The sequence below is a fragment of the Caretta caretta genome, chromosome 27, assembly GCF_965140235.1.
Source record: "Caretta caretta isolate rCarCar2 chromosome 27, rCarCar1.hap1, whole genome shotgun sequence".
Classification (NCBI taxonomy): domain Eukaryota; kingdom Metazoa; phylum Chordata; order Testudines; family Cheloniidae; genus Caretta; species Caretta caretta.
In genome coordinates, this window is record NC_134232.1 from 5,570,140 (window position 1) to 5,581,718 (window position 11,579).

General features: G+C 51.1%; 1 protein-coding gene across 1 annotated transcript in view; it reads right to left on the reverse strand.

Annotated features, from left to right (window-relative positions):
- Positions 1-10,541, reverse strand: part of LOC125626573 (aquaporin-5-like) — a 39,799-nt gene extending 29,258 nt beyond the window's left edge. The window contains exon 1 of the mRNA XM_048829662.1: positions 10,011-10,541. Within this exon, the coding sequence (XP_048685619.1) occupies positions 10,011-10,541 (531 nt within the window). The remainder of the gene's footprint in view (positions 1-10,010) is intronic.
- Between the last annotated feature and the right edge of the window lie 1,038 nt (positions 10,542-11,579).

An 11,579-nucleotide genomic window follows, 5' to 3' on the forward strand; every position in this document is an offset into this window, starting at 1 on the left:
CCCTTGCAGTTGAGCCCTCAGCCATGCAAGCCCCAGAATGGAGCCCGTGGGAAGACCAGGTGTACCCCCTCGTGTGGGCATCAGGGATTCCAGGAAAGGCCACCCACCAGACCCCCATTACTATTCAGCTCATACCAGGGAAAGGCCCAGTGCAAGTAAAACAGTATCCAATCAAGAGGGAAGCCAGAGAAGGTTTACAGGAAACTATAGATCGATTCCTAATGTATGGTATTCTCCGGGAATGTCAGTCAGCCTGGAACACTCCCATTCTACCCGTACAGAAGCCTGATGGCACGTATCGGCTGGTACAGGACCTAAGGGCAGTCAATGAACGGGTTAAGACTTTGCACCCTCTTGTCCCTAATCCGTATACCTTATTGGCTTCTATAGGGGGACAGTATACCCATTTTTCAGTCCTCAATCTGAAAGATGCTTTCTTTACCATCCCAGTTGCCACCCCGTCACAGGAGATCTTCTCCTTCGAGTGGGAGGACCGAAAAAGGGTTAAAAAGCAACTTTGCTGGACAGTGTTGGCCCAGGGATTTAAAAACTCCCCCACCCTCTTTGGCCAGGCTTTGGCCAGGGACCTAGGGGAGTGGGATAATGAGGAGGCCCTCCTTCTGCAGTATGTAGATTATTTGTTAATTGCCACTGTGGGCCAAACCCCCTGCCTTAAAGCCACCGTGAGCCTCCTGAATTTTATTGGACTCCAGGGATATCGGGTAGCACGGAGTAAGGCTCAAATTGCCCTCCCAGAGGTACGGTACCTCGGGTTTCAAATATGGCAAGGGGAGCGTCAGCTTTCAAGCGAAAGAAAGGAAGCTATCTGTCAAGTTCCTACCCCAAGTAACTGTAAGCAGCTCAGGGCATTTCTGGGTATGGCAGGCTTTTGCAGGATATGGATCCCAGAGTTTGGACTGTGGGCTAAACCCCTGTATGACTGTGTAAAAGGAGCAGATCATGATCCCTTCTATTGGACCCCAGAGGCTGACAGGGCATTTAAAATCCTGAAAAGAAAACTGATGGAAGCCCCGGCTCTGGGCCTGCTGGATCTCTCTAAGCCGTTTCAGTTGTATGTACATGAACGAAAGGGGGTGGCCCTAGGAGTCCTCACACAGCTGTTAGGAGCACGGAGACATCCCGTGGCTTATTTTTCTAAGCAACTGGATCAGGTTGCAAAGGGTTGGCCGGCATGTTTACGGGCAGTCGCAGCTACTGCCCTAGTGCTTGAGGAAGCTGAGAAGCTAACATGGGGAGGGGTTATGCAAATCTATACTCCCCATATGGTCCGAGCCTTATTGGATGCAAAGGGAGGGCTTTGGCTCACCCAGGCTCGGATTGCACGGTACCAGGCTAAGCTGTTAGAGAACTCTGAAGTCACCTTACAGCCTTGCCCTTCCCTTAACCCAGCCACTCTCTTGCCAGAAACAGAGGAACAAAAACATGACTGTTTAGAGATCATAGATGTCCAGTACTCCAGCCGTCCGGATTCAAAGGATGTACCCCTCCCAAATGCAGATTATGAGTAGTACACTAATGATAGCAGTACTGTAATAGATGGGCAAAGGAGGGCGGGTTATGCTGTTGTGACCCTCCATGACACCGTGGAAGCTGAAGGTTTGCCTGCTGGGACCTCTGCCCAGCTTGCCGAACTAATAGCCCTGACCCGTGCACTTGAACTGTCAAAAGGAAAGCGGGTCAACATTTTTACTGATTCAAAGTATGGTTTTGGTGTGCTGCATGCTCATGCTGGCCTATGGAAGCAAAGGGGAATGCTGACAGCCCAAGGCTCCCCAGTCAAGTACGGGCCCCAAATCCTCCGGCTCCTAGAAGCCGTACAACTTCCCTCGGAAGTGGCGGTGGTACACTGTAAAGCCCATCAAAGGGAGGATCAAGATGTGGCCAGAGGTAATGCCCGGGAAGATAAAGAGGCTAAGCATGCTGCCACCCTGCCATCCCCTCAGACTGAGAACGCCCATATGCATGCCCTTATCCCATCAGTAGGGGAGCTTCCAATCCCTCAGTACTCTGGGGAGGAGAGACAGCTAACTGACAAACTCGGTCTCCGGGAAAAAGAGGGATGGCTCCATTCTCCGGAAGGGAAGGTCCTCTTACCAAAGGGCCTGATCCAGCCAGTGCTGCAGAAACTACATCAAACCACTCATGCTGGCAGGGAAGCACTTATCCAGCTAATGGGAAAATACTTTATCACTTCCGGACTCCGACCGCTGGCTGCCCAAGTACAAGCGGACTGCTTAGTCTGCCAAAAGAATAACCCCTGACCGGGACATCCTGTGCCACCAGCTGCCCTAGAACCCACTCCGGGCCCCGGACGAGTGTGGCAAATAGACTTTACTGAGTTTCCCCGGACCCAAGGGTTCAAGTATCTCCTTGTCATAGTGGATCGGTTCAGCGGATGGCCAGAAGCCTTCCCATGCCATAATTGCACTGCCAGAACAGTGGCCCTCAAGTTTGTTAAGGAGATCATTCCTCGCTTTGGACTCCCCCTGTGGATGGAATCTGCAACGGGACACACTTCACGTCAAAAATCATTCAAAGCATCTCACATGCCTTACAGATCCCCTGGAAACTCCATACGCCCTGGAGACCGCAAGCCAGTGGTGTAGTGGAGCGTACCAATCAGACCCTTAAACGGCATCTCTCAAAAGTGTGCCAAGAAGCCTCACTTTGATGGCCTGATGCTTTGCTCCTCGTCCTACTTTGTATCCGTGTTCTCCCTAAGGATAGATTAGGGCTTAGTCCCTTTGAAATTATGTTTGGAAGGGCATGGCCTATGAATGGCACCCCGGTTCTGTCAGGGGAATGGGAGTTGGGTAATGGTTTTTTGTCACAGTACATGTGTTCCCAGTCTGCTGTTCTCTTGTCTCTTCACAGGTATACCAAGGATTCCCAGCCTCTCCCCTTGGACTCTCCCGCCCACTCCTTACAGCCCGGTGACTCTGTGCTTGTTCGTACCTGGAAGGACGAGCCTCTCCAGGAAAAGTGGAAAGGACCCTATACCGTCCTGCTGGTCTCCCATACAGCAGCAAAGATCGAGGGACACAAGAACTGGATCCATCACTCTCGTCTGAAGGCAGTACCTGCCCCCTCGTCAGCAGAACAGTGGACCGTCCAACCTGCTGACTCCTCATCTAGTGACGATCTCGGGCTAAAGCTACTGTTTAAAAGACACAAATAGTGGGCTCCTTTACGCTCAAATGGGCCCACCCAGGTACTGGAGACCCTGGGTTGGGAAGACTCTAGTGATAATTAATTGGGTAACATTGTTATTCTCTGTATTGGTATTTCCAAACTGTGCATATCAGGAGCATAACTCCTTTGTTTTGCTTGTGCACCATGTTGCTACTTTAACAAACCAGACTGATTGCTGGGTATCTGCTCCAACTCCACTGTCCCCCAAAACGGGAATGCCCCTTGACATGCTGCCCTTGACCCTAGCAGAATTAGCCTCCACCAAAGAGCAGGAAAGAACGGATTCGCCGTTCTGGAACAAGACCTTTTTATAGCAAGCCACCTATCAGGACCAGGAGTATTCAGTTGCCGTACTCACTGAGGGAGTGTTATGTTTTACCCGAAACCAATTTGATCACTATGGGCGTCCTGTGGGAAAGAGCTCCTGTGTTATTACAATGTGGGCTGATGGGTATTGGATAAAGACCAAAAGCGGAAGCCAGCAGTGTGGGTGTAATGGTTCCTCCCCTTTTAGGGAAACTCTTACAAATAATCTTACCAAAAAAAAAAAAGGGGGTTGGAAATATAACTTGCCGTCCAGTTAATATCTCCAATGTAGCAAGCCAATGGTGGGTTTGTAGTGGTCCCCATGGCGAGTGTAATTTGAACGGCACAATTAGAAACGCCCCACTTGTACCCAATCAGGAGGATGGGATGCCCCCTTAGGGGCATATGAACTGTTTGGAAAAGCAGCCAAAGCAGCCTTAAATATCCCAGGAATCCCCTTAAGAAACAGTCCTTACTGGGCCCTACAGGTTCACTATTTTGTATATTTTGTAAAGGCTTACAAGGTGCTGCCAGCCAACTGGACAGGTAGCTGTTATATAGCTCATGGAGTTCCTCATCTTTCCATAACTGCCACACTGCCCAAAGGAAAGATTAGAAATACCTGAGACACCTCTGTTGAGTCACGAGAAAAGACCCTGCGGCGACTGACTACGACATTGGAGGGCAATATGAAGAATTCCCTCACAACCGAGAAGCTTATAGGGTGCTCTGTACTGGGAATAGCGCCACTGTTTTCCGGGCCAGCCATGGCATGCATAGGCCGCTATACTGTAAGGCTGCAAATGGTACTTGAGAAAGTTGCCTTAGAGTTAGAGGACTCGGTTAGTGATTTAGGGTCAGCAGTAAAAACATTAAATAAAGAGGTACAGCAGCTCAGGACGTTTTCCCTCCAAAACAGGCTGGCTTTGGACTATCTCTTGGCATCCCAAGGAGGGGTTTGTGCCCTCATCGGGTCCCGATGTTGTGTATGTGTAAATGATAGCAGTTATGAAATCTATGAAAAGGTGGTACAGGCTGAGGCCCATGCCCGAGCCGGAGCACAAGTTGCCTATACTGCCCCAGAGAGCGATTGGTTGCAAACCTAGTTTTCAGGCTGGGGTTTGTCGTCTTGGCTTGGTGGTTTATTTAGCCTGTTATTGAAACTTCTCTTTCCTGTTTGCTTGTATTACTGGTATTATGCTGTGCAGTATCATGTGTCAGGGCCCTTTTGCAAAAGTTAATAAGTCATTCTCTTCAGGGCTACCACAAAATGCTTATGCAAAGTCCTATTGTAAAGAAATAAGTAGCCCAAGTGAGAAAACTCAGAGCCAAGGCTGTTGAGTGTTCTCAAAGGAGGGAGTTGTTGGGGACACTGGGGCATGGCCACTAGGTAACTCAAGGGGATGGAAGACCACAAGTGTCGATGAAGCCCCATCGCACTAGGCCCAAGTGTCCTTGGCCCCTCCCCCCCGCCCGGAGGCACTCGCAGCAGTTATGCTGAGGATCTGCAACAATATGTTGCAGAGTCAGACTGCCTGAAACTAAACAAGGCCAAACAGGGCAGATATGGAAGAAAAATGCTGAATAAAGCAGCTTTATGTATAGTTTAACAAATGATACAAAAAACAAGGGAACTAGCTGGGAACTGGATTGGCTGGCTATATGGATACTTAGGGCAGCTTGCTATTGGATAAGTATGCTGGAGAAAGGATGTATAAAAGCCTGTGTAACTTCCTGCTCTGGGTGCAGGATTTGAGATTCTATTCTCCCTGTACCTTTTTGCAGCTGCAAATAAACTTTTCTGCTTCTCCACCCCGTTGTGATTATTGGGTGAAGCACACCGGGTAGCGAACCAACCCCTGCTGTTGTTTTGCCTCTCGGCACTGGGTGCCGGCAACAGCTTTGCTCTTAACTTTAGGGCCTTTTTGACTAACCTTCTCATTGTATTGCAATCTTCCTTCCGTATGGATCAGAGCTCGGTTGCTGACGTGTGTTAGCAACTAGTCTTCTGATCACATGGTGGATTCCTCTCTCAGTAAGACACATGTTGTGACAGCCCCTTGCTCCTACTGTGATGATGTAGGCAGGAACTCTGCATTTTAAACACAGGGCCAACCTAGCAGAAGTAGGCCAGCCACCTGCCTGCTGCAGGAAGGACCAACCAAGCTTGAGGCCCCATTGTCTTATGTGCTGTACAGAGTAGTAGATGGGCCCTGCCCTGAATATCTTAGAATCTAAACAGACATGCCAGGCACAGGATGAGGGAAAGGGGCAGATCAGTGGCTTCACCCTTCTCCCACTCTCATTCACCCCGATGCACTGGGTGCTCTGCAGCTGGGCATTATCACTAGTAGCTAATGCCACCGTCACTGAGAGCTCAGTGCCAAGTGGTAGCAGAATCAGGGTGCTGTCACGGAGCAGCAAACTCATGCAGTGCATGTCAGTCAGCACCATGGGCTCCCCCATTCAAATCCTTGACTAAGCCTCATTCACTTCACTGGGAGTTTGACCTGGGTCAGGACCTCAGATCTGGGCCCTTGAGCTGGAAAAGTTCTGCTGGATCAACAAGTCCATCCTGCCCAGCCCCCCAAGGCATCAGCTCAGGATTAAAACTGGATGACAGTTTTTGGACAAACCCTTTCTTCGCCCCCCCAGGAAATGCAGATTCAGATTGACTGAAACATTTAGTGAACTCGTGTCAATTTCACGGAATTGGAAAAAAATCCGAAACAATCAAACCACTTCGGGTTTTTTATTCAAAGCAACTTTTGGTTTTGAACTTTATTTTAATTTTATATTTTAAAAGGTTAAAAAAAAACTCACGTGAAACACAACAATTTTTTCCCCTGACTTTTTTGGTTCACCGAAAAAATGCAAAAAACCAAAAATCGTTTCCAGGTTGATTTTTTTTTCAGATTTCATAGAATCATAGAATCATAGAATATAAGGGTTGGAAGGGACCCCAGAAGGTCATCTAGTCCAACCCCCTGCTTGAAGCAGGACCAATTCCCAGTTAAATCATGTTGGTTTGTTAAATTTGTTGGTTTATACCATGAACCAAAAGAAAAGTTTATTCACACAGCTCTATTCAGGCTTGTCCCTTACAGTGCATTTAGTTTCAAGGGCAGACAAGACCACCAGTTTGAGATGGCTGGGAAGTCCTGCCCCATTGAAGTCACTGGGAAAAAACTCCCATTGACTTCAGTAAACCAGGGTTTCACTGGATGTATTACCTGGCAGGACCAATGCCCTAGGAGCTATTCCAGTTCGTCCCTTTCCCTATCCTGGAGATGGATATTAATCCCTAGATCCACAAAGAGTCTCGTATCAATCCCTTGTTATGTGGTGATTAATGTAAAGGTCATTACAGCTTTACAGAAATGCTAAGAACAAGCAGATTACGTCAGTGGCACTCAGGCTCATGGGGCTGTTGGGAGCCTGGAGCAGACTTCACGCATGTCACTCTCTACACGAACCCCTACTTTCTTTCCAAAGTGTTTGGTCTCAATTTTGGAGATTTTCGTGAAAGGGGTTTGCTGCACTGGTGAGATGAGCGTCCTATTGCTAGGATGACCAGAGGTCCCGTTTTGGCTGGGACAGTCCCTTTTTTAAGCCCTGTCCCGGCCGTCCCGACCTTTTTGGCAAAGGTGGGCGTTTGTCCCGTTGACTCTTGCCAACTCGATCAAAATGTTTTTTGTCAAAAAGTGGGATGTGGCGGAAGATGCTGGGGCAGGGCAGTGGTGAGCAGAGATGCCAGGCCTGCGTGGGGGGCGGAGAGGGAGGCAGGGCTCAGGCAGGTGGCAGGCAGGGCTCAAGGGACGCCAGCCCCAACCTCATGGGGGAGGCCAGGCAGGGCTCGGGCGAGCAGCAACGCCAGCCCCCTGGGACGGGGGCTCAGGTGAGTGGCTGGGGCCAGTCCCATTGCGGGGGTGCGGCTCAGGCAAGTGGCTCCAGACAACCCTGCGTGTTTGGGGGGGTGGGGGGGAGGGAGGCTCAGGCTAGCCCCAGGTGGGGGTGGGGAGGCCTCGGGCTAGCCCCTTTGGGAAATCTCGTCACCCTACTTATTGCAATCCCAACACCTCCACATTTCTGCTAACATGCCTCTCTCCTGGCCTGCAAAACCCCCTGCAATTCAGGTGGGGACCCACCTCTGCCGATGCACCTGAATCCTGATCTGCAGCTCCCCCTGCCCATGCCAGTCTTGAGTCCCTGTGTCCCCTCCCCCGCCCCTTGCCAAACACCTCAGCTCTGGCCTGTCCCTGGTGATGGGGGCTGCTGGTGGTAGCAAATTGTGACTAGGTAGCAAAACACAGCACCTAGGTGTCAGTAACAGCTGCTGGTAGGGGATTAGGACAGGGAGCACTTTGGATCTCTGCACTGGCAGGCTGCTGTATTAATCTGCTTGGCTGGGGGAGCAGAAAGAAGAAGGGTCCCCGGAATGGGCTCTGTACTCAGGCAGGTAGCTTGGCAGGGCAGGCGATGAGGGAACGGGAGCTGCTTTCACAGCCCTGGGACCTGCCCTGGCATCAGGAGTAATGTGGAGGGGAACGGTAGGGGGGTGGGGCTGGGCTGAGGGAGGGGACAGTGTGGCACCTTTGCGACATGGCACATGTGTGAGGAAGAGATGGACCAGGCAGTGGAGGTTGGTGAGGGAGGTCTCTGTGCCCTGAGAGGGGATTCTGGTGGGTTGGAGGAGGGGGCATTTTGTAACGAGATGTGCAGAGCAACTAAGGAGCTACCCAGCCCCTCAGCTTCTGACCCCGTCTGCCATCACTCTCACATTAGGAGACTAGGGCAGGGATTGTGTCTTCCCATAGCTGCCCCCAGAAATAAGAGGTTCCCCCATGCAAACCCAGAGCCTTCTAGCAAATGGAGCCAGAACCTGCCTGTAAACCTAGAGGCAACACCAATGACTGCTGACGTATCTGCTGTAGGGCACTTCCTCTGGCCTGTGTTGGGCAGGGATCAGACTGGATGATTGCAGTGGTCCCTTCTCACCTAGGAATCTACGAATAGCCCCCTCTGCCTGTCTGGTCCTCAGCCTTTTCCCTGTGTGGTGCCTAGTCTGTCTTGGGCCCTTTCTCTCTGGCATTATGCTTCCCTCAGCATTATCCCAAGCTCCGCGCTGAGCTGTGACTGATGGATGGACTGACACAGCCTGGCAACACTAAGGCCAGGTATATTTCCCCCATCCTGTTGCACACTCAGCTGCATGGAAGGGGTCCAAACCAGGGGGACAAAAATGCATCCAATTAGAGTGACAGGCCATATCACAAGAGTTGTTACTGGAACTGGCTACAACACCCACAGAACACAGGCAGCACCGTGGCAGGAGAACCCCCTCTGGCTCCCCAGCCCAGTTTCCTGTCCCAACCCGGAACAGATGAATCTTCAGAGGAAGGTGCACATGTTTTATTTTTACCCAAACAATTTGGTGAGACTGGCATGAATTTGCAAAATGTTTCGGTGTTGCTGACTCTGCCTTTTTCACTGTAAAAAGGTTTTGGGCAGCCAAAAAATTTTGCCCAGCTCTATCTTAGCCCTGGTCTACACTACAAAATTACTTCAGGATAACTATGTCATGCAGGGATGCGAATCCATGTAGCTATATGAACCTAAGCGCCAGCGTAGACAGCGGGTAGATTAACTAAATCCACAGGAGAAGTTCTCTCCTGTCAGCTTACAGCGTCTTCATTAAAAGCGCAACAGCAGTGCAGCTGTGTGCTAATGCATCCCTTTAAGTGCAGACCTGCCCCAACCCCAGTTTTTGTTCTGCACTCTTTGGGGCCTTCCTGTCTGCAGTGATAGGCATCCCGTATGTGCTGAATTCAGTGCAGACTCTCACCCCAGACACACACACCGTGCTCTCTCCCCTGGAGTCGTTAATTTCTGATTGGTTTCCTTAATCTAAAATTCTTTTCATCTGGAACTGAAAGTAACTGTCTTGTTCTTTGTGTCTGGACAAGAACACACTAGAGCTGAGCAAAGGATTAATTTTTTTCGGTTTGGTCACCAAACCAAAAAATCTGGAAAAAAAAATATTTGTTTTGAACTGAAACTGGATTTTTTCTGTTTCTCTGACTGAAACAACAAATAAACAAACAAAAACAACAACAAAAATTCTTTTCAGACTGAAAAACACCTGAAACAAGATGGAAAAAAGGAAACCAAATTATTTTTTTCAGCTTTTGCATTCCACTTTGGGTGTTTTTCAGCCTCTGGTTTTTTGACTGGGTCGGTTGGTTTATAAATTGAATTAAATTTCAAAATGAAACCTTGTTTTGAAATGAAAAGCCAAAATGTGTCATTTTGAAAGAGTCAGAACAAACTGCTTCGGACACAAAGTTCAGAGCCCCCCCCTCCCACCCAGTCCAGAACCACACAGAGTTGGATTTGATCCAGGCCCATCTCTAATGCACATGGCCCATCTCCTGCTTGGGGACCTCTCTGAGAAGAACCAACCCCCCAGGGCCCTTGAGCTCTTTACTCACCTTGTTGACACCCATCTCCCCCCGGGCGTATTCTGGAGTCAGCCCGTAGAGAAGAGCCGAGGCAGTGATCCCCCCAAGCAGCTGCGCCAGGATGTAGTACATGGCCCAGGCTGGCCTCACTTTCACAGCCACTAGCATGGAGACGGTCACCGCTGGGTTCAGATGACCGCCACTCAGGGGCAATGCACAGTACGACATGACAGCCACCGAGCTCCCGAAGGCCAGCGACACGTGGAGCGGGTTGGGGGAGGCCAAGCTGCAAGGAGCTTGCGTCCCCACGTCCCCCAGGCTGAGTGTGGCAGCAGCAGCTGGCGCGGCTGAGTACACGGTGCCGCTCGGCTCAGAACCAGCCCCGGAGGACTGGCTCTGGGCAGTGATGCCCAGATTCCCTGAGTCAACTGCAGGCTGAGTCCAAGGAGTGATGGAGGCCAAGCCGGTGAAGAGAAAGATCCCGGTGCCCATAAACTCAGCCAGCAAAGCTTTGAGGAGACAAACGTCCCAAGCTCTGCAGGCCACCCGGGGCGGCTCCATCCTAAAAAGCGGCGAAGGATCCCAGGGCACGAGCGACGCTCTAGGGCTCAGTTCTGTCCCCTTTGCATTTATAGCATCGCCCCCTCCCTCTCCCCTTCTGGAGCAGGTGCTACACAGACGTCAGCAGAAGGCGGGGACTGGCTTGCAAAGGTATTGAGGCCGGCAGGCTATCCAGAAACAGGACCCAAAGTGGTGCAGTGTCAAGACCCACTACTAGAGGCCTTGGCCAGAGCATGGCTGAGGCTAATTCGACCTGGCTTGGGCAGGGTGACAAGGTTGGCGGGGGGGGGGGGCATGGTGCCTCCTGCAGATTGCAGCGTCCTGCTGACCAACCAGGAGGGATGCACTATTCCCTTTGGCCAGCTCCCCTCATGGATAGGGGATGATCCGGCCTCCAGCTCTTGTGTGGGGAAGAACCTCCTTCCATCTTCCCTCTCCCACGCTGCACAGGGCAGCACCCATCCAAGGGCAATGAAAATATCTACCTGCCTAGTGTACAGAGTTGTCGGGGGGGGGGGGGGGGGCGCTAAGGGCTGGGCTCTGCCAGCACTCCCAGGCAGAGCGTTTACCCTATGAGCACTCCCGTTGACCTCAGCCGTCTGCAGGCTCCACTGCTCATTCCATCCTGTGCAAATGTCTCAAGTGAGGGATAAACTCTGCTCCCTTCTACCCTTCTGCCAACTGGGAGGGACCCCACAGAATTCCAGGGAGCTAATCTCCACTTGCTCTGGCCCTGCATGATGTTATTATGCTGGCAACCACTTAACGGAGCAACCGAGGGGAGATTTGATCTGGTTTGCCAGCCCCGCTGCATAGAGCAAATACCAGAACCCAGCTGGGAGGGATCCAGCTGCAGTGAAAATCCACCAAGGTCAGAGGCTTTTCTAACCCAAATTTGAACTCTGATCATTTTACGGCTTCCCCATCACATCACTCTCTTCATCCAGCCCCCCCCCCCCACCCATGTGACGAGGGACGCCCCTGGGGTTAAACCCCCCTTTGTCTCCATCCCACATGGGTCTCAGGGGACCTCACGCT